At 45.5% G+C, this 21,827-nt stretch overlaps 1 protein-coding gene across 2 annotated transcripts in view; it reads left to right on the top strand.

Annotated features, from left to right (window-relative positions):
• The window catches only part of LOC110491122 (bone morphogenetic protein 7), a 60,453-nt gene extending 46,277 nt beyond the window's left edge, over window positions 1–14,176 (top strand). Inside the window, exons 3-7 of one of the 2 annotated variants that reach the window (XM_036947379.2) lie at window positions 1,368–1,516; window positions 2,936–3,142; window positions 12,012–12,088; window positions 12,607–12,717; window positions 12,815–14,176. In XM_036947379.2, the coding sequence (XP_036803274.1) occupies window positions 1,368–1,516; window positions 2,936–3,142; window positions 12,012–12,088; window positions 12,607–12,717; window positions 12,815–12,964 (694 nt within the window). In that variant the 3' untranslated portion in view covers window positions 12,965–14,176. Of the gene's footprint in view, window positions 1–1,367; window positions 1,517–2,935; window positions 3,143–6,139; window positions 6,338–12,011; window positions 12,089–12,606; window positions 12,718–12,814 lie in introns of those variants that run through there. The other variant, XM_090203568.1, reaches the window with a different exon arrangement.
• The last annotated feature ends 7,651 nt before the right edge of the window (window positions 14,177–21,827 follow it).

Raw genomic sequence — 21,827 nt, 5'->3', positions numbered from 1 at the left:
TATTGGGGTCGAATTTGTCTCCACTTTTGTGGATTGGGGTGATCAGTCCTTGGTTCCAAATATTGGGGAAGATGCCAGAGCTAAGGATGATGTTAAAGAGTTTTAGTATAGCCAATTGGAATTTTTTGTCTGTATATTTGATCATTTCATTGAGGATACCATCAACACCACAGGCCTTTTTGGGTTGGAGGGTTTTTATTTTGTCCTATAACTCATTCAATGTAATTGGAGAATCCAGTGGGTTCTGGTAGTCTTTAATAGTTGATTCTAAGATCTGTATTTGATCATGTATATGTTTTTGCTCTTTATTCTTTGTTATAGAGCCAAAAAGATTGGAGAAGTGGTTTACCCATACATCTCCATTTTGGATAGATAATTCTTCGTGTTGTTGTTTGTTTAGTGTTTTCCAATTTTCCCAGAAGTGGTTAGAGTCTATGGATTCTTCAATTGCATTGAGCTGATTTCTGACATGCTGTTCCTTCTTTTTCCGTAGTGTATTTCTGTATTGTTTTAGTGATTCACCATAGTGAAGGCGTAGACTTTCTCTCTCTACCTCTCTCTCTCTCTACCTCTCTCTCTCGCTCTACCTCTCTCTCTCTCTACCTCTCTCTCTCTCTCTATCTCTCTCTACCTCTCTCTCTACCTCTCTCTCTCTCTACCTCTCTCTTTACCTCTCTCTCTCTACTTCTCTCTCTCTACCGCTCTCTCTCTCTATCTCTACCTCTCTCTCTCTACCTCTCTCTCTCTCTACCTCTCTCTCTCTACCTCTCTCTCTACTTCTCTCTCTCTCTACCTCTCTCTCTCTCTCTCTATCTACCTCTCTCTCTCTCTCTCTCTCTACCTCTCTCTCTCTCTCTCTAGCTCTCTCTCTCTCTCCCTTTCCCTCTCTCTCTCTCTATCTCTCTCTCTCTATCTCTCTCTCTCTATCCTTCTTTCTCTCTCTCTCTCTCTGGCTCTTTCTCTGTTTCACTCCCTTAATTCCAGTGTGTGATGGACAGTGTGTTCAGGATGAACGGAGCAGTCGTTTATAAAGTCATTATTGTCAATTGAGAAAATGAAGTGTTCCCCTGGACCTCCCCATCTGGAGCCCTCCCTCCCTCCCTCCCTCCCTCCCTCCCTCCCTCCCTCCCTCCCTCCCTCCCTCCTCAGCTCCACACTTTTTGCACATATTATTTAAGTTTGCAGGCTTGTATGTGTGTGTGTGTGTTTGTCTGTATCTGTGTGTGTGTGTGTGTTTCTTTGCGTATGTTTGCATGTTTGGGTCCCATGTGGGTCTGGTTGTGTATGTGTGTGTGTTTGTCTCCGTGTTTGTGTGAATGTTTACTCATGCATGCACATGTGTGTGTGTGTGTGTGTATCTCCTCCAGGAAGTCGGACCTGTTTCTGTTGGACTCGCGGGTCATCTGGGCGGCTGAGGAGGGGTGGCTGGTGATTGATGTGACATTGACCAGTAACCACTGGGTTCTGAATCCTGGACACAACCTGGGACTGCAGCTGGCTCTGGAGAGCACTGCCGGTAAGCAGAGGGCCTTTGAACCAGGTCTAGAACCCAGAGGGAGCTCTCTAAACCAGAACTTCTATATGAGAGGTCAAACCATATAAGAACCAGGACACCTAACCATATAGCTTACAGTATGAGTACTGATCTAGGACCAGCTCATCCCTTTCCATAAAATCTTATTAATTAGGATCTAAATGATGTATATGGGGCCTGGATTCATGTAAGAACAGGAGACAGCATGAGCAGTATGACCTCAGTGCATAGCAATGGCACATTCTCTACCAGCACACAACAGAGAGAACACACTGGTAGAGGGATAATACAAACCGTCATTATTTAACACGATCCACTATACCCTCATCATCACCCATGCAGAAGAGATTACAACAAACAACATGTAATGCAGATGCATTTCTGTTGAGTCAAGTTTCTCTTTAGAGCGGAGGCGAGATTGCTATCAGGATGGCAGGATGTTAGTCATTTGAAATCAATAACAACAACAGCAGCATCAACAGTAGTACTGTATGACAGTGTTTCTGAGGAGACTGTTACCTCAGTGATGATAGAAGGATGATCCATGTTTCTTTCATGTTAGGGACAGTGTGTGTTTATGTGTGTGTGTTGGGAGGGGTATGGGCGGGCGTGTGCTGGCATGCTCGTGAGACGTCCCGTCACCGTGGGCTGCGGGCAGTGGCGGATATAGGTATAGGTGACATGGGCATCTTACCGGGGGCGGCACGGGACGCCCAGGGATCCATACAAGCTAGAACCGCCACTGGCTGCGGGCAACATGAATTTACCTCTGCACTATGATCACAGGCACATTCCTCTGAACATCACATGTTCACCCAGATCTCTCTCACACACACATGTTGACATTTTTTGGGAGTCCTTGAGGCAGAACTGAGCAATTTCTGCTAGATAGACCAGCTGCAAAGTCAAAATGGACTTTATTGACCATATTGTAAAAATGCATTTTTGGTCTTAATCTATGGTTAGGGTTTGGCACTAGGGTTAGCAATGTAGCAAGGTTAGGGTTAAGGTTAGCATTAGGTTTAAAATCAGATTTCATGACATTGTGGCAGTGCCAGCTAGTGCCAGCTCTGCAGAACTTCCGCCAGAACAAGCTTCATGATTAAAAACGCTAACCTGCCAAACACACACAAACCTTAAACACCGTCAGATCCATTGGGAGAAAGTGTTTCTCTTTGATGTCTGGTATTACTTTGGTGCTTGACATTTCCCAGGTCCAAACTGAGAGAGAGAGATAGAGAGAGAGAGAGATCCTCATATTTGGGATAACATCAATTTTCAGCATTACACAGGCTAAATAAATGGTTCTCATTAGAGACTGAGTGGACCACACGCACTTTAGATACACACACTCACAGAGACATGTCTCTGACACGCTGTCCTCTGTGTCTCCCCCTGCAGGTGAGAGTGTGAACCCGCGGATGGCAGGGCTGATCGGCCTCAGTGGTCCCCAGAATAAACAGCCCTTCATGGTGGCCTTCTTCAAAGCCACAGAGGTGCACCTGCGCAGCATCCGCTCAGCACCAGGGGGCACCAAACAACGCAACCCCAACCGCTCCAAAGGGGCCAACAAGGGCCAGGAGGCACTCCGAGTGACCAATATCGCAGGTAAGGACTGGGGGATGAGGGGAGAGGGAGGCTAAGAGAACGTGCCTTATGTGTATTTGTGGAAGGCCTTTTAAATGGCACAGTGATATGTTGGTGTAGTGGTGGCTGGCTCTGGTGTGGGTTCCAGGTGAAATGGGAGGCAGATGGAGGCCAGGGCTACTACTGTCTACTACAGCCTCCTTACAATAATTCTCCACATATCTCCAAGGATCAACACACATGCACGCACACACACACACACACACACACACACACACACACACACACACACACACACACACACACACACACACACACACACAGACGTACACAAACACACACACACACACACACACACACACACACACACACTCTCCCCCTCCAAACCAATTATACAAACTTTGTAATGGCAGTCAAACAAAGGTCAAGTGACCAAAGTTGCTAAGCTTGCTAGATAACCTCCTATTTTTTCTCTTAATCGAGTTAATGATCATACAGATAGCAGATCAGATCATGAATAACAGGGAGATGAAGAGTGGAAATAGTTGAAATATCTTAACGGGGACCAACTCTCATCTCATACTGTTTGTTGATCACACATTCTCTACAGAAGCACTGATATGGGCACCAAGTACAGCAAGCGGACAAAATGGTGGTATTTTGACATGCATACGTGAGAAACATACTTTGATACTTCAACCTATGGATTACAGAATAAAGTTAGGAATTTTCATGCGAGACAAGAGTCCAGATTTTGGATTTCAGTGGGATTGGGACTGGATAGGAAAATAGTCTAGGCCAGGGTTCATCAAATAGATTCAGCTGCGGGCCGATTGTTTCTTGAGCGGATGGTCTGGGGGCCGGAACAACATTAGAAAACATTTGTAGACTGCAAATTGACTGCAAGAAGCCCAAGCAGATATAATATTTGACTAAAACATAATTTCAAACCTTGCTTACATTTGTATACGATCACATACACCAGTTTATTAGGTACACCCATCTAGTACCTTTGACTCCAGAACAGCCTAAATGATTCAGGGCATGCAAAAGTTGCTCAGTTGGTATCAAGGGACCTAACGTGTGCCAGTAAAACATTCCCCACACCATTACCCCAATCCAACCAGCCTGGTCCGTTGACACCAGGCAGGATTGGGCCATGGACTCATGCTGCTTACTCCAAATCCTGACGCCGCCATCAACATGACGCAACAGGAACCATTTTCTGTCAGACCAGGAAAAGTTATTCCACTCCTTATTGTCCAGTGTTGGTGATCACATGCCCACTGGATGCTTTTCTTCTTGTTTTTAGCTGATAGGAGTGGAACCTGGTGTGGTCATCTGCTGCAACAGCCCATCCGTGACAAGGCCCGACAAATTGTGCGTTCCGAGATGCCGTTCTGCACACCACTGTTGTACTGCACCGTTATCTGCCTGTTTGTCTGTTAGCTGGCGCGATTCTTGCCATTCTCCTTTGACCTCTTATCAACGAGCTGTTTTCACCCGCGCTGTGGTGGTTATGAAATAACTGCCGGTCTCACGGTAATTGACCGTTAATTAACATAAACACATTTAGCATCTCCTGGCTTCCACAAGCCACTGATGCAGACCTTTGGAACATCTACATTTTAAAAAGTCTAATACATCCATGTAATACAGCCGACACCATCACAATAAGTCCATTATTTATTATAAACAGGTGTAAAGAAAAATGATATGAAGAAAATGTAGTCTATTTCAGGAGAACAGAACAGCGTAGTCTGAATTGTCCTTATGGTAGGTCCTGATCTGGCTGTGTCATATGGCTGTGGGTTTTCTTAGAATTCCGTGCAGGGTTGAGTAACCGGGTGGTAGCCGGCTAGTGATGGCTATTTAACAGTCTGATGGCCATGAGATAGAAGCTGTTTTTCATCTCTCAGTCCCAGCTTTGATGCACCTGTACTGACCTCGCCTTCTGGATGATTGGCTGATTGGCTCGGGTGGTTTATGTACTTGATGATCTTTTTGGCCTTCCTGTGACATCGGATGGTGTAGGTGTCCTGGAGGGTAGGCAGTGTGCGGTTGGGCAGACCGCACCACCCTCTGGAGTGCCCTGTGGTTGCGGGCGGTGCAGTCGCCGTACCAGGCGGTGAGACAGCCCGAAAGCATGCTCTCAATTGTGCATCTGTAAATCTAAATCTGTAAATGTTTCTAAAGGTCTTAGGGGCCAATCCAAATTTCTTCAGCCTTTTGAGGTTGAAGAGGCGCTGTTGCGCTTTCTTCACCACACTCTGTGTAGGTGGACCATTTCAGATTATCAGTGATGTGTACGCCGAAGGAACTTGAAGCTTTTCATGTTCTCCACTGTGGTCCCGTCGATGTGGTTAGGGGGGGTGCTCCCTCTGCTGTTTCCTGAAGTCCACGATCAGCTCCTTCGTTTTGTTGATGTTGAGGGAGAGGTTATTTTCCTGGCACCCCTCCGCCAGGGCCCTCACCTCCTGCCTGTTGGCTGTCTTGTAATCAGGCCTACTACTGTTGTGTCATCTGCAAACTTGATGTTGGAGGTGTGCATGGCCACAGAGTCATGAGTGAACAAGGAGTACAGGAGGGTGCTAAGTACACACCCTTCTGGGGCCCCTGTGTTGAGGATCAGCGAAGTGGAGGTGTTGTTTCCTTCCTTCACCACCTGGGGGCGGCCCGTAAGGAAGTCCAGGACCCAGTTGCACAGGGCGGATACAGACCCAGGGCCCCGAGCTTAATAATGAGCTTGGAGGGTACTATGGTGTTGAAGGTTGAACAGCATTCTGACGTAGGTATCCCTCTTGTCCAGATGGTATAGGGCAGAGTGCAGTGTGATGGCGATTGAATCGTCTGTGGATCTATTGGGGCGGTAAGAAAATTGAAGTAGGTCTAGGGTGTCAGGTAAGGTAGAGGTGATATGATCCTTAACTAGCCTCTCAAAGCACTTCATGATGACAGAGATGACTGCTACGGGGCGATAAACATTTAGTTCAGTTACTTTTGCTTTCTTGGGTACAGGAACAATGGTGGACATCTTGAAGCATGTGGGGACAGCAGACTGGGAAAGGAGAGTCACTTGGGTGGGTTGAGTCACTGATGTGATCTTCCTGTCTGGGTTGGCGCCCCCCCTTGGGTTGTGCCGTGGCGGAGATCTTTGTGGGCTATACTCGGCCTTGTCTCAGGATGGTAAGTTGGTGGTTGAAGATATCCCTCTAGTGGTGTGGGGGCTAGTTTTTGGCAAAGTGGGTGGGGTTATATCCTTCCTGTTTGGCCCTGTCCGGGGGTGTCCTCGGATGGGGCCACAGTGTCTCCTGTCCCCTCCTGTCTCAGCCTCCAGTATTTATGCTGCAGTAGTTTATGTGTTGGGGGGCTAGGGTCAGTTTGTTATATCTGGAGTACTTCTCCTGTCTTATTCGGTGTCCTGTGTGAATTTAAGTGTGCTCTCTATAATTCTCTCTTTCTCTCTTTCTTTCTCTCTCTCGGAGGACCTGAGCCCTAGGACCATGCCTCAGGACTACCTGACATGATGACTCCTTGCTGTCCCCAGTCCACCTGGCCGTGCTGCTGCTCCAGTTTCAACTGTTCTGCCTTATTATTATTTCATAGCCTGGTTCCTCTCTAGGTTTCTTCCTAGGTTTTGGCCTTTCTAGGGAGTTTTTCCTAGCCACCGTGCTTCTACACCTGCATTGCTTGCTGTTTGGGGTTTTAGGCTAGGTTTCTGTACAGCACTTTGAGATATCAACTGATGTACGAAGGGCTATATAAATACATTTGATTTGATTTGATTTGAGAGATTGAATATGTCCGTAAACACTCCAGCCAGCTGGTCTGCGTATGCTCTGAGGACGTGGCTAAGGATGCCGTCTGGGCAGGCAGCCTTGTGAAGATTAACACGTTTAAATGTCTTACTCACGTTGGCCACAGAGAACGAGCCCACAGTCCTTGGGAGCGAGCCACATCGGTGCTATCTTCAAAGTGGACAAAGAATATATTTAACTCATTTGGGAGCGACGTGGCAGGTTTTCCCTTTGTAATCCGTGATTGTCTGTAGACCCTGCCACATATGTCTCGTGTCTGAGCCGTTGAATTGCGACTCCACTTTGTCTCTGTACTGATGTTTTGACTGTTTGATTGCCTTACGGAGGGAATAACTCCACTGTTTGTATTTGAGTAGTCACCGTGGGAACAACATCCCCTATACGCTTCCTGATGAACTCAGTCACCATGTCTGTGTAAACGTCAATGTTATTCTGAGAGGCTACCTGGAACATATCCCAGTCCGCATGATCAAAACTATCTTGAAGCATGGATTCCGATTAGTCAGACCAGCGTTGAATTGACCTCAGCACTGGTACTTCCTGTTTGAGTTTCTGCCTATAGGAAGGGAAGAGTAAAATGAAGTCGTGATCTGATTTGCCAAAGGGAGGGCGGGGCATGCCTTGTAGGCATATTGAAAAGGCAAATAGCAGTGGTCTAGTGTTTTTCCTAAGAGAGTACTACAGTCAATGTATTAATAGAATTTCGGAAGAGTTTTCCTTTTCCTCAAATTTGCTTTGCTAAAACCACCAGCTACAATAAATGTGGCCTCAGGATATGTGGTTTTCAGTTTGCACGTTTTCACATTTTGCACATGCGGCTATTCTGTGTTGAACAGTTCACAATGAAAGAGGTACTCATATATACTTCATTTAGAGGTATTTATGTAACTTTAGTTGTGATACAAAAGTTGGGCTATATGTTATGATTTTTACTACATTCTAAGGCTGCATGATGCGAAAGTAGCATGAAAGGCAGGAGCTCTGCTTTGTTTCTTGTGCAGGCTGCACACACTTCAGTCTCTCATTCACAATTTGACAAGCACTTGATAATGCTTCGATTTGGCGGCATCCCATTTTTGTGGCCATTATGCCCCCTAAAAAAATGCATGCCTTTTGCGGCCAATTCCCTTCTCCCGGCTCCGTGCCGAAGCACCTCTTTCTCACAGGCTACAAGCCTGTTCCCGCTCCCCCTCTGGCGCTCGAGGGTGCCAGGCTGCTCTTCATTGCGCACACCTGTCACCATCATTACGCACAGCTGCGCAATATTGCACTCACCTGGACTCTATTACTTTGTTGATTGCCCTTCTATATCTGTCTGTTCCTCAGTTGATTCACATATTCTATTCTGTGCGAGAAATAAATATTCCAAACATAGTCTGGGACAGTTGTGGGATGTGATAATACAACCACTAGCATAAAAAAACTGTTTTAAGCAATGAGCCTGACGCAACAGATGAGAACGTTTAACTTAAAATGTTGATAAACTATTGGGCTATTTCTTCACATTATGAGGGCAGCAATGTGTACACGGCAGTAGGTTATAAGCACAAATGTTCCATTAGCAGGAAAACAACATTCTCAAAAGTGACCACAGATGTGATTATGCATGTAATGCTTTTATTATAAAGGTGCCTTTTTATGGTGAAAATCATCTTCCCCAAACGAGAAACTCACGCGCTGTGTATTGTATGCCAGTTAGGCTCTACACCTGTTGTAAAGCGGAATAATGTGCTTCATTTTAAGACGTTATTTGACCACTTTAGTTGTTAATAAACAAACGTTATGAAAACATAAAGGCCTATGGGCTAGGCTACATGAAGTGGCCTATGGGCTAGGCTACATGAAGTGGCCTATGGGCTAGGCTACATGAAGCGACTATAATTTGAAGAAGTCGGGGGAAAAAGCATGCCCTGTTTGCCTTCAGCTGGGCATTATTGACAAGTGATAGATAATATATAATTTACACATGATAGGCTAATATTGTCACTCATCACACTATTCTTGAATTAATCTTGTCTTTACATACACCACCGTTCAAAAGTTCGGGGTCACTTAGAAATGTCCTTGTTTTTGAATGAAAAGCAATTTTTTTGTCCATTAAAATAACATCAAATTGATCAGAAATACAGTGTAGACATTGTTAATGTTGTAAATGACTATTGTAGCTGGAAACGGCAGAATGGAATATCTACATAGGCCTACAGAGGCCCATTATCAGCAACCATCACTCCTGTGTTCCAATGGCACGTTGTGTTAGCTAATCCAAGTTTATTGATCATTAGAAAACCCTTTTGCAATTATCTTAGCACAGCTGACAACTGGTGTTCTAATTAAAGAAGCAATAAAACTGGCCTTCTTTAGACTAGTTGAGTATCTGGAGCATCGGCATTTGTGGGTTCGATTACAGGCTCAAAATGGCTAGAAACAAATAACTTTCTTCTCAAACTTGTCCGTCTATTCTTGTTCTGAGAAATAAAGGCTATTCCATGTGAGAAATTGCCAAGAAACTGAAGATCTCTTACAACGCTGTGTACTACTCCCTTCTCAGAACAGCGCAAACTGTCTCTAACCAGAATAGAAAGAGGAGTGGGAGGCCCCGGTGCACAACTGAGCAAGAGGACAAGTACATTAGTGTCTAATTTGAGAAACAGACGCCTCACAAGTCCTCAACTGGCAATTTCATTAAATAGTACCCACAAAACACCAGTCTCAATGTGAACAGTGAAGAGGCGACTCCGGGATGCTGGATCATTACCACGCTCAAACTCGCTTAGGCCACTCGTTTTGCCCATCTAACATTAAATCGAACAGTAACTGAATGCCTCGATGCCTGCCTGCCTGCCTGCTTTATAATATATATACAGTTGAAGTCGGAAGTTTACATACACCTTAGCCAAATACATTTAAACTCAGTTTTTCACCATTCCTGACATTTAATCAGAGTAAAAATTCCTTGTCTTGGGTCAGTTAGGATCACCACTTCATTTTATATGTCAGAATAATAGTAGAGAGAATGATTTCTTTCAGCTTTTATTTATTTCATCACATTCCCAGTGGGTCAGAAGTTTACATACACTCAATTAGTATTTGGTAGCATTGCCTTAAAATTGTTTAACTTGGGTCAAATATTTCAGGTAGTCTTCCACCAGCTTCCCACAATAAGTTGGCTGAATTTTGTCCCATTCCTACTGACAGAGCTGATGTAACTGAGTCAGGTTTGTAGGCCTCCTTGCTCGCACACACTTTTTCAGTTCTGCCCACAAATCTTCTATGGGATTGAGATCAGGGCTTTGTGATGGCAACTCCAATACCTTGAATTTCTGTCCTTAAGCCATTTTGCCACAACTTTGGAAGTATACGTGGGGTCATTGTTCATTTGCAAGATCCATTTGCGACCAAGCTTTAACTTCCTGACTGATGTCTTGAGATGTTGCTTCAATATATCCACATAATTTTCCTTTCTCATTTTGCCATCTATTTTGTGAAGTGCACCAGTACCTCCTGCAGCAAAGCACCACCACAACATGATGCTGCCACCCTCGTGCTTCACGGTTGAGATGGTGTTCTTCGGCTTGCAAGCTTCCCCCTTTTTCCTCCAAACATAAGGATGGTCATTATGGCCAAACAGTTCTATTTTTGTTTCATCAGACCAGAGGACATTTCTCCAAAAAGTACGATTTTTGTCCCCATGTGCAGTTGCAAACCATAGTCAGGCTTTTATTAATAGTTGTTTTAGAGCAGTGGCTTTTTCCTTGCTGAGCGGACTTTCAGGTTATGTCGATTAAGGACTTGTTTTACTGTGGATATAGATACTTTTGTACCTGTTTCCTCCAGCATCTTCACACGGTCCTTTGCTGTTGTTCTGGGAGTGATTTGCACTTTTCGCACCAAAGTACGTTCATCTCCTTCCTGCGCGGTATGACAGCTGCGTGGTCCCATGGTGTTTATACTTGCATACTGTTGTTTGTACAGATTAACGTGGTACCTTCAGGCATTTGGAAATTGCTCCCAAGGATGAACCAGACTTGTGGAGGTCTACAATGTGTTTTCTGAGGTCTTGGCTGATTTCTTTTGATTTTCCCATGATGTCAAGCAAAGAGGCACTGAGTTTGAAGGTAGGCCTTGAAATACATCCAGAGGTACACCTCCAATTGACTCAAATGATGTCAATTAGCCTATCAGAAGCTTCTAAAGCCATGACATAATTGTCTGGAATTTTCCAAGCTGTTTAAAGGCACAGTCAACTTAGCCTATGTAAACTTCTGACCCACTGGAATTGTGATACAGTGAATTATAAGGAAATAATCTGTCTCTAAACAATTGTAGGAAAAATTACTTGTGTCATTTACAAAGTAGATGCCCTAACCGACTTGCCAAACTGTGAACCTTGATGTCTTAATGCATGGGCTTTAAATACATGAGCCTCATGGAGTGGACAGACAGGGCCAAGAACCGAGCATAGAGCAAAGGCAGGTCCTATGTTTGGGGCAGATCACGTCTGCACTGTGTGTGTGTGTGTGTGTGTGTGTGTGCATGCGCGTGTTTGTGTGTGTGTATGTGTGACAGAGCTGATGAGAACCAGTTGTTCCAGATCATTCCCAATCCCAATGACTGGGTCAAATGCATGTTCCACAGAACCCCTACCAGAGGCAGGGAGGGAATAGAAAGAATAGAATGGAGTGGTGAAAGAGATGGGTTAAGCCTCTGTCCTCTCTCTGTCCCCTCTTTGCTCTGGTAGCCCCACGTCTCAGAGTACACAGAGGGCACAGTGAACTACCCCTAAATGTTTAGGCCTGTACTACATAGACTGATATCATGTACAGCAAAGTTTTATGTTTCCATGCTATAATATTGTAATGTTTTACACTCCTCTCCACTTCCTTCTTTCTCCATTTCTTTCTTTCTTTCTTTCTTTCTTTCTTTCTTTCTTTCTTTCTTTCTTTCTTTCTTTTTCTTTCTTTTTTTCTTTGTTTATTTGTTTCTCTCTCTCTCTCTCTCTCTCTCTCTGTCTTTCTCCCCCCCTATCTCTCTCTCTCTCCCTCTCTCTTTCTCTCCCCCTATCTCTCTCTCAGAGAACAGCAGTGCTGATCAGAAGCAGGCATGCAAGAAACACGAGCTCTATGTCAGCTTCAGAGACCTGGGGTGGCAGGTACCGTGCGCACCGCACACATTCCTCTTCTCCTCTTCTTTTATCCACCATCCCTCTTAATATCTATCCCTTTTTCTCACTCGCTCCCACACTTATCTCTTCCTCACCACTCCTCTGTTCTCCCTCTTCTACACTCTGTCCCCGCTGTTTCCCACCCTGTCCTCCCTAATGCCTTTTCTTAGCAGAGACCTAAATCCAAAATGATCTACAGTTCTCACTGTTGTCCATGATATCCATTACAACAGCTGGGTAAACAGTCGGTTATGCTAAGGAAAGGGGCAGATTTATTGCCTTACTAGGGCTCCACAGTTCACAACAAGTTCTGAGAACTGGGAAGCTTGTTGTTACTACTGAGGCTACCGTGACTACTGTGGCATGCATCACATGCTGATCACACAATCACATGAAGGATAACAGTGTGACTTCTTTCTCTCTTTATCTACCCTCTATCCCTCTCTCTATCCCCCCTCTCTCTCTCTCTCTCTCTCTCTCTCTCTCTCTCTCTCTCTCTCTCTCAGGACTGGATCATAGCTCCAGAGGGCTATGCAGCTTATTACTGTGAGGGAGAGTGTGCCTTCCCTCTCAACTCCTACATGAATGCCACTAACCACGCCATCGTGCAGACACTAGTGAGTACCCTCCAAGAATAAACATGATACTGCATTGACATGTTATCAGTTCAGTATCTCCCTTACTCCAACCCCCACCTCTTTACCCCCCGTATAGGTCCACCTAATAAACCCAGACACCATTCCTAAGCCCTGCTGTGCTCCCACCCAGCTCCATGCCATCTCAGTGCTCTACTTTGACGACAGTTCCAATGTCATCCTCAAGAAGTACCGCAACATGGTGGTCAGAGCCTGTGGCTGCCATTAGACTACAGCCAACCTCGAACCCTCACAACACACACACACACACATTCCTGCCTCTAAATATCCCTCAACGCACGTGACTTTCATCTAGAGACTTGAATGGACACATGAATAAACTACATGTCTTAGAGTGCCTTGCCGTGCTGCTGGATAGGAGCTACATGAGGACTGGCAGACAATCATGATTATTGAGTCCAACTTGGAACACACACACTCTCTGTGCTTTCTACTGTGTATGAGACATTTTAAGCAGTGATTGTATAGTAATACACAGTCAACAATATTTTGTTAATGTCAATATGTTTTCTGTGTAGTTAAAGGTGTTTTTCTAGATATTTTTGATCTATATTGTTTTTGTATGCTTTTTATGACTGAAAGACCAGGCTTTAGGAAGTGTGGATGCTCTATGGACTCTTCATGTACATTACTGTGTAAATAGTTTTTCAAACAAAGAGAAGCGTATTTATTTCCTGGTCTTGGGAATGTTAAGGGTAGGTTCAATGTTTATCCTCTGTACTCCAGTGTCTACATGTACTGTATGTTATGCAACTCTTTACATTGCGTCCCACTCATCATACAGTATAGTACAAACACACCTCTCTCTTTGTCTCTTTCTTTCTCTCTCTCTCTTTTTTTTCTATCTCTCTTGTTCTCTCCCTCTCTGTTTCTCACCATGCTTGCTCAGTTGTTTGTCCTGCACAGTACAGTGTTAAATCTATCATCAGTACGGACCTATCATTACACTCTTGTCATGGGAAACAACTCTGCCCTTTCCTCTCCATATCCCAAACATTGTCTTAATGTTACTCTGATGTCATACGCACACTAGTGTATTGACTCAGATATAGAAAGAAAATGGATAGTTCTCTTCAGAAAAAAGGACAACATTTGCATTAATATAGATCTGTTTATAAGCTAGGGTTTAAAAAAGTGTCACACAAGTCATTGAGAAACAATAATACAGAGGGTTTCAGGAAAACAGACGTAAGAGAAAGAAGGGGGATTGAGAGAAATAGATATGTGTATCTGTGTGCCAGGTCATTTTAGGATGAACTGTTTTTCTATCCTCTGCCGTAAAGTCTACCTTATTTAAGAGGACTATTTATTGAGAGCCGAGAAGGCTGGTATTCTCTGCCAACGCAGCATCTTATTAACTCACAAAAGTCTTTGTTTTACTGCAAAACTGGTTCAATAAAATGGGAGGAAGCATCACTGACTTTCTGGTGTCAGGTTTCTTTTCCCTAACCAACAGCACACTTTCCTCTCATCTCTCCTCTTTTCTTTCCTCTCTTTGCGTTCTACCCTTTCTCGTCTTTCCTCACCTCTCTCACTGCTCTCCCCTCTCTTCACTTTCCTCTCTCCTCTCCCCCCTCTCATCTCCTCACCCCTCTCATCTCCTCTCCCCCCTCTCCTCTCCCCTCTCATCTCCTCACCCCTCTCCTCTCCCCTCTCATCTCCTCTCCCCTCTCTCCCCTCTCATCTCCTCACCCCTCTCCAGTACATGCTCTACGGGGTGGCAAAGCCGGGCATGAACCCCCCAGATAGAATTTGGGCCCTTCCAGTTTTGTTTCTCCATAAACATAATAAATGGTGTATGAATTACCCTGCCCGGTTTTGCCAATGTAGCGCCACTGGGAACTGCCAGTACCGCAGACTGGGAAAGAGGCTATATGCTGGGTTTACGCTCATGATCTGAGGAGGGGTGAGTGAGTGAGAGGGGGTGTAATAATGTAAAGTATTTAAAATCCCAAAATGTATTCGGCACCTGGCCATGCAATGTCATAAGGTACCACCTTCATTACCTTGTTTAGGAAGCTCATTGGATCCCAGGTCGGGTTCTCACAGAAAGGGGAAAATGTTGTTTTGCAGACAGCTACAGCTAATAACATGCTAGTGTAATGGATGCGAAGCGGCTAGCTTAGTTAGCGGTGGTGCGCGCTAAATAGCGTTTCAATCGGTGACATCACTTGCTCTGAGACCTTGAAGTAGTTGTTCCCTTTGCTCTGCAAGGGCCGCGGCTTTTGTGGAGCGATGGGTAACGATGCTTTGTGGGTGACTGTTGTTGAAGTGTGCAGAAGGTCCTTGGTTCGCGCCCGGATATGGGCGAGGGGACGGTCTTAAGTTATACTGGAGCATTGATGCTGTTGACCCGGATCACTGGTTGCTGCGGAAAAGGAGGAGGTCAAAAGGTGGGTGAGTGTACACTAGCTATTAGCTACTAGATTTGTTATGTTTTGGTAGCGGAGCACTGAATAATTATAGCTAGTTGGCTAAGCTTTGATCAGCATGAATATCTGAAAATGGCTGGGCATCATTTTGAGTGCGATGCCAAGCTCACCGAGAAGTCTGCAGGCCTGGCCACTGAGGTTGAGGAGCCTAGCCAGCATAACCAGGGTAACATTACAACAAGCACCTGCACCTCCGTTACCCCAGCCATTAGCACCTGCACCTCCGTTACCCCAGCCACTAGCACCTGCACCTCCGTTACCCCAACCACGAGCACCTGCACCTCCGTTACCCCAGCCACTAGCACCTGCACCTCCGTTACCCCAGCCACTAGCACCTGCACCTCCGTTACCCCAGCCACTAGCACCTGCACCTCAGTTACTCCAGCCACTAGCACCTGCACCTCCGTTACCCCAGCCACTAGCATCTGCACCTCCGTTACCCCAGCCACTAGCACCTGCACCTCCGTTACTCCAGGCACTAGCACCTGCACCTCCGTTACCCCAGCCACTAGCACCTGCACCTCTGTTACCCCAGCCACTAGCACCTGCACCTCCGTTACCCCAGCCACAAGCACCTGCACCTCCGTTACCCCAGCCACTAGCACCTGCACCTCCGTTACCCCAACCACGAGCACCTGCACCTCCGTTACCCCAGCCACTAGCACCTGCACCTCTGTTACCCCAGCCACAAGCACCTGCACCTCCGTTACCCCAGCCACAAGCACCTGCACCTCCGTTACCCCAGCCACTAGCACCTGTACCCCTTCGTTACCCCAGCCACTAGCCCCTGCACCTCCGTTACCCCAGCCACAAGCACCTGCACCTCCGTTACCCCAGCCACTAGCACCTGCACCTCCATTACCCCAGCCACTAGCACCTGTACCCCTTCGTTACCCCAGCCACTAGCACCTGCACCTCCGTTACCCCAGCCACAAGCACCTGCATCTCCTTTACCCCAGCCACTAGCACCTGCACCTCCGTTACCCCAGCCACTAGCACCTGCACCTCCGTTACCCCAGCCACAAGCACCTGCACCTCTGTTACTCCAGCCACTAGCACCTGCACCTCCGTTACCCCAGCCACTAGCACCTGCACCTCTGTTACCCCAGCCACAAGCACCTGCACCTCCGTTACCCCAGCCACTAGCACCTGCACCTCCGTTACCCCAGCCACTAGCACCTGTACCCCTTCGTTACCCCAGCCACTAGCACCTGCACCTCCGTTACCCCAGCCACTAGCACCTGCACCTCCGTTACCCCAGCCACTAGCACCTGCACCTCCGTTACCCCAGCCACTAGCACCTGCACCTCCGTTACACCAGCCACTAGCACATGCACCTCTGTTACCCCAGCCACTAGCACCTGCACCTCCGTTACCCCAGCCACTAGCACCTGACGAACTGAACCAGGAACCAGGCTCGCACATTCTTGCAAAATAAAATTGCAACCACAGCCAGCAGAAACAAATGGACCCCATCAGTGTTCTTCAAAGTCACGGCGGGCCTTTGTCAGCAATGACGACTGTGTTGTTGGCACTGAAACATGATTAACATTTTTGGGGCAAAGTGCGAGAGAAAAAAACCTGAAGAACCTATTCAGTGAACACAGAGTATGTTACATTAACGAAAAGCCCAGCTTGTACAGATGGCATTTGAGAGGGACCTGAAAAGTACATTTTGGAATCAGAAACTTCTCATGATGTTCAACACGCATGGAGGAGGCTGCAACTCCTCTAAATGGTTATCTACAACCGTTATGGCCCTGTCCACTGTTCCAGAATTATTTATTCATTGGTTTTCCCTCATGTAAACCTACTGGTTGTTTGGCTCATTTTTGAATGTATAGTTTAGGCCATTTTCCTTCAATGCATCTTTTAGATGTATCTATGAATCTTAATGCCATTAGGCTTCTTCCTTTTGTCGGTCTTATTGCTCTTGATAGATATACAGCTTTGGGTTATTTGATGGGTATATGGACAATGACCAATGTAGCCTAATGGTTGTGAGCCCTAGCACAGTGCTCGGGTTGTCCTGGCTGTCCACTCCGGTGGTGCTGAAAATGGCAGCGCATCTAAAGTTATCCTTTCATTGCGCTGACTGGCGGTAGCCTTCTGTCCATGGTCCAGTTTTCATGGGGCTTCTCCTCAATATGCTTTCTTGTTTGTAAAATGACAGTTGTTCTGTATATGGATGCATTTCAGATAGGCCTACATTTGAGTTAATTTTGTATGTCGCAGTAGTAGGACCAATACCGTGTGTAGCCTACTAAAAGAAGTAGAAACATTCACTCTGTATTATTCATTTGCATTGCACATTAGTTGTGTGATAGGCTACTGTAAATGTCAATACTATGAAAACACCCACTCCCTGATCTCTTGCTATAGTGTGTGTGTGTGTGTGTGTGTGTGTGTGTGTGTGTGTGTGTAAAACTCTCCCCAACATCAAATATTTCAAGCCTGTAAGAAGCGGTCTTGGTTACACTCGTTGTGTAGTGTCACATATTTGACAGGAATGTAGGAATGTAGCCTATAGTTGTAATAACTGAAGTTTAAGCTATGAAGAATCTTTGATTCTGTGGTGCTCATTCTGCCGAGCTAATCTGTGCTTGTTGGTACAGTAGGTGCAAATGTGTAGGCCTATGGAAGATAAGGCTGCATTTCAGATAAACTTGTATGTGGTATTGAGGTGCATATCTTTTTTGTGTTATTCGATAAACCAACGGTTGTTAATGTGTATGGCTACATATCAGATACATTTGTGAATAGTAGTAGGACCAAACTACCTTGTTTTATTAGGGCTCTAAAGCAATACTAGTTGTGCCCCAGGATGGATTTAAAATGTCATCCTGGAGTTGGGCCTGCACCTCTCTCCTCTCTCCTCTACCACTTCTCATCTCCCCTCCCCTCCTCTCTCACTCTTCACCCCTTTCTCATCTCATCTCCCCCTCTTATCTTTCCGCATGCCTCGTCCCTCTCTCCTTTCCCCTCTGACTTCACCAGCATCCTGTTTATTAGATGGCTGGGATTAGTGCTCCTCGCCACCCGCAGACTTCCTAAACTCAGTGTATGTGTGTGGGCAACAGGGTTTCAAACCAAGAGGCTGGAAAACAGGATAGTGTTTCAGTGTGTCAGCCTCCGCTAGGTCAAAATATTTACACTTAGTAACCTGTAGCAACCTGGAGAAACGGACTAAATGAAATGGACCATTTCCATTTCAGCTCTGGTGTACGTCAGCCCCATTCCTCAGACCACAGGTGTCAGGGGTCAATAGGGTGGTAATGTGGCCCTCAATTCTCTGCAGCCTTTACTCCCCTACTGCCCCCCTGCTCCCTGTCCCCAAACTTTACCCCAAACACTGCCTGTCTTCAGCCCTCATCAACCCTAAAGACCTGACCCCCAGCTATACAGCCAAGCACCAACCCCCTATAGTAATGAATGAGGGATTTCTATGGCCCACCCATCCATCACCACCTCTCCCTCTGACTTACTCTTGGTGTCACGTTGTTATATGTCCCCACAGGCTCCACTGTTACCTCATCACACTGATGAAGAGAATGAACAGTTCTGTTTATTTGCTTCCCCCAGAGACTGACACTTGACGACCCCACACACACACACACACACACACTTTGTTGGCCGGGTATGGTTCCCAATCAGAGGCAGCTGGCTATCGTTGTCTCTGATTGGGGATCATACTTGGGCAGCCCTTTTTCCCACCTTCAGTTGTGGGATCTTGTTTCTGTGTAGGCCAACAAACCTGACTCAGTTACGTCAGCTCTGTCAGGAGGAATTGGCCAAAATCCACCCAACTTATTGTAGGAAGCTTGTGGAAGGCTACCCGAAACGTTTGACCCAAGTTAAACAATTTAAAGGCAATGCTACCAAATACTAATTGAGTGTATGAAAACTTCTGACCCACTGGGAATGTGATGAAAGAAATAAAAGCTGAAATAAATCATTCCCTCTACTATTATTATTGTTATTATTATTTCACATTCTTAAAACAAAGTGGTGATCCTAACTGACTGAGTTTAAATGTATTTTTTTTTTTACATTTAACCTTTATTTAACTAGGCAAGTCAGTTAAGAACAAATTCTTATTTTCAATGACAGCCTAGGAACAGTGGGTTAACTGCCTGTTCAGGGGCAGAACGACAGACAAGTGATTGTCCGACTTGTACCTTAGCCATCTTGCCGCCCTGGCAAGATGGCTAAGATGTATGTAAACTTCCGACTTTCAAAAGTTTGGACACACCTGCTCATTCAAGAATCTTTCCAGATTTGGACTATTTTCTACATTGTAGACCCCTACTTCTGCATTGTAGACCTCTGTGAAGCATTTATTTGGGCTGCAATCTGAGGCGCAACTCTAATGAACTTATCCTCTTCAGCAGAGGTAACTCTGGGTCTTCCTTTCTTGTGGCGGTGCTCATGAGAGTCAGTTTCATCATATATCTATATATTTTTTAATTGAACCTTTATTTAACTAGCCAAGTCAGTTAGGAACAAATTCTTATTTACAATGACAGCCTACACCGGCCAAACCCAGACGACGCTGGGCCAATTTCACACCGCCCTATGGGACTCCCAAACACGACTGGTTGTGAAACAGCCTGGATTTGAACCAGGGTGTCTGCAGTGAAGCCTCAAGCACTGAGATGTGCCTTAGACCGCTGCACCAATAGGGAGCCCTTTATTTTGCAACTGCACTTGAAAAAAATGTCAACGTTCTTGAAATGTTCTGTATTGACTGTCCTTCCTCTCTATATTACGAGTGTGCAAAGCTGTCATCAAGGCAAAGGTTGGCTACTCTGAACAATCTCAAATATAAAATCTATTTTGATTTGTTTGACATGTTTTTGGTTACTACATGATTCCATATGTGTAATTTCATAGTTATGATGTCTTCAATATTCTTCTACAATGTAGAAAATAGTAAAAATATATAAAAACCCTGGAAGGAGTAGGTGTGTCCAAACTTTTGACTGGTACTGTCTATAATATGGTCCTTGTTCTTGTACTTTCGGTAGGCCAGGCAATGACATGGACTCTATTTCTACCAGTTGATCTGACTGAAAGTACTGCTTGTTATTTTTTCATTGCTGGTAGTAAAAAAAAAGCAGAAGCTGGAAAGCCTTTCCAGAACAATCCTCTTAACTTTCACTTTCACATGGAATTTGTTATCAGGTTTCAGTACGTGGGCGAGTTAGATCTTAGCCAATAGGAGTCATTTTAGTATTATGAGTGCGTGTGTGTGTGTGTGTGTGTGTGTGTGTGTGTGTGTGTGTGTGTGTGTGTGTGTGTGTGTGTGTGTGTGTGTGTGTGTGTGTGCGAGTGTGAGTGCACCTTTAAAGGTGATTTCCTATCTCAAAAGAATGTGAATACTGAGAAAGCTAAGGACAAATCTTTACCTTGTTGGAACACTCCATCTCTGTTCCAAACATATATGTTGTGTGCTGACTTGTCCAGATGTTTCTCCCCCTTTGCGTCAGAGGCTAAATTAACCTTCATTGTCACTGCTGTGGTGAAGAACAGGAATCCAAACCTATAGCAGACAGAGAAACACGTACACGCACATGCACACACACACACACACCCAGGCACACACACGCGCAAACCCACACACACACACCCAGGCACACACCCATGCACACAACCACACGCGCACACCCGCGCGCACACCCATGCACACACCCACGCACACATACACGCACACCCAGGCACACACACACATGCACACACACATGCACACCCAGGCACACACACAACCGCGCACACACCCGCGCACACACCCATGCACACACCCACACACACGCATACACGCACACAAACACACACACACACACAATCACACACATACCTACATTTTTTAAAGAAAGTGCGCATTGCCTGGCTGAGAGCAGGAAACAACATGACTACCCAGGGGGTCCTCTTTAATAACAACACACATTTATTCCAGTGTTGATTGAAGGGGACATCCCCTTGTTTCATCTGTCAAACTCTCTCCACTCCTCTCATCTCTGTACCTCACCACATAGACTGGGGGAGGAGAGATAGGCACAATTGCTTATGGGACAGCCTTTAATTGCTAAAAATGTATTTCAATGTTTTTCAGTTACTTTCAACCAAGCTATGATATATATATATATAGGGCTCCTGAGTGGTGTAGGAGTCTAAGGCACTGCCTCTCAGTGCTAGAGGCATCACTACAGACCCTGGTTCGATTCCAGACTGTATCACAACCGGCCGCGAATGGGAGTTCCATAGGGCGGCGCACAATTGCCCAGCATCATCCGGGTTTGGTCGGGGTAGGCCGTCATTGTAAATAAGAATTTGTTCTTAACTGACTTGCCTAGTTAAATAAAGGATATATATAAATATAACTTCATAATAATGTGATAAATATCTTCCCTCTCCTTTTTTATGTATTTTTAGTAGGTCTTTTGATGGGGGCTACAATCATATTAATGATTTATGAAATGAAATGATCTGTAGACCTATGTGGCCCTGGGACTTTTACAACCCTTCATGAAATAAACGGATGTTTAGCTATTCATCCTGAAAGAGCATTACTGTGGTGCATGAAACTCCATCCACCGCATGAGGAAGGGAAAGGGAAAGACATTGTCTAGGCTACTCAGT

Source organism: Oncorhynchus mykiss, chromosome 16, assembly GCF_057628025.1.
Source record: "Oncorhynchus mykiss isolate SJ-2025 chromosome 16, ASM5762802v1, whole genome shotgun sequence".
In the NCBI taxonomy this organism is placed as follows: domain Eukaryota; kingdom Metazoa; phylum Chordata; class Actinopteri; order Salmoniformes; family Salmonidae; genus Oncorhynchus; species Oncorhynchus mykiss.
This window is presented reverse-complemented; position numbering and strand designations above follow the sequence as displayed.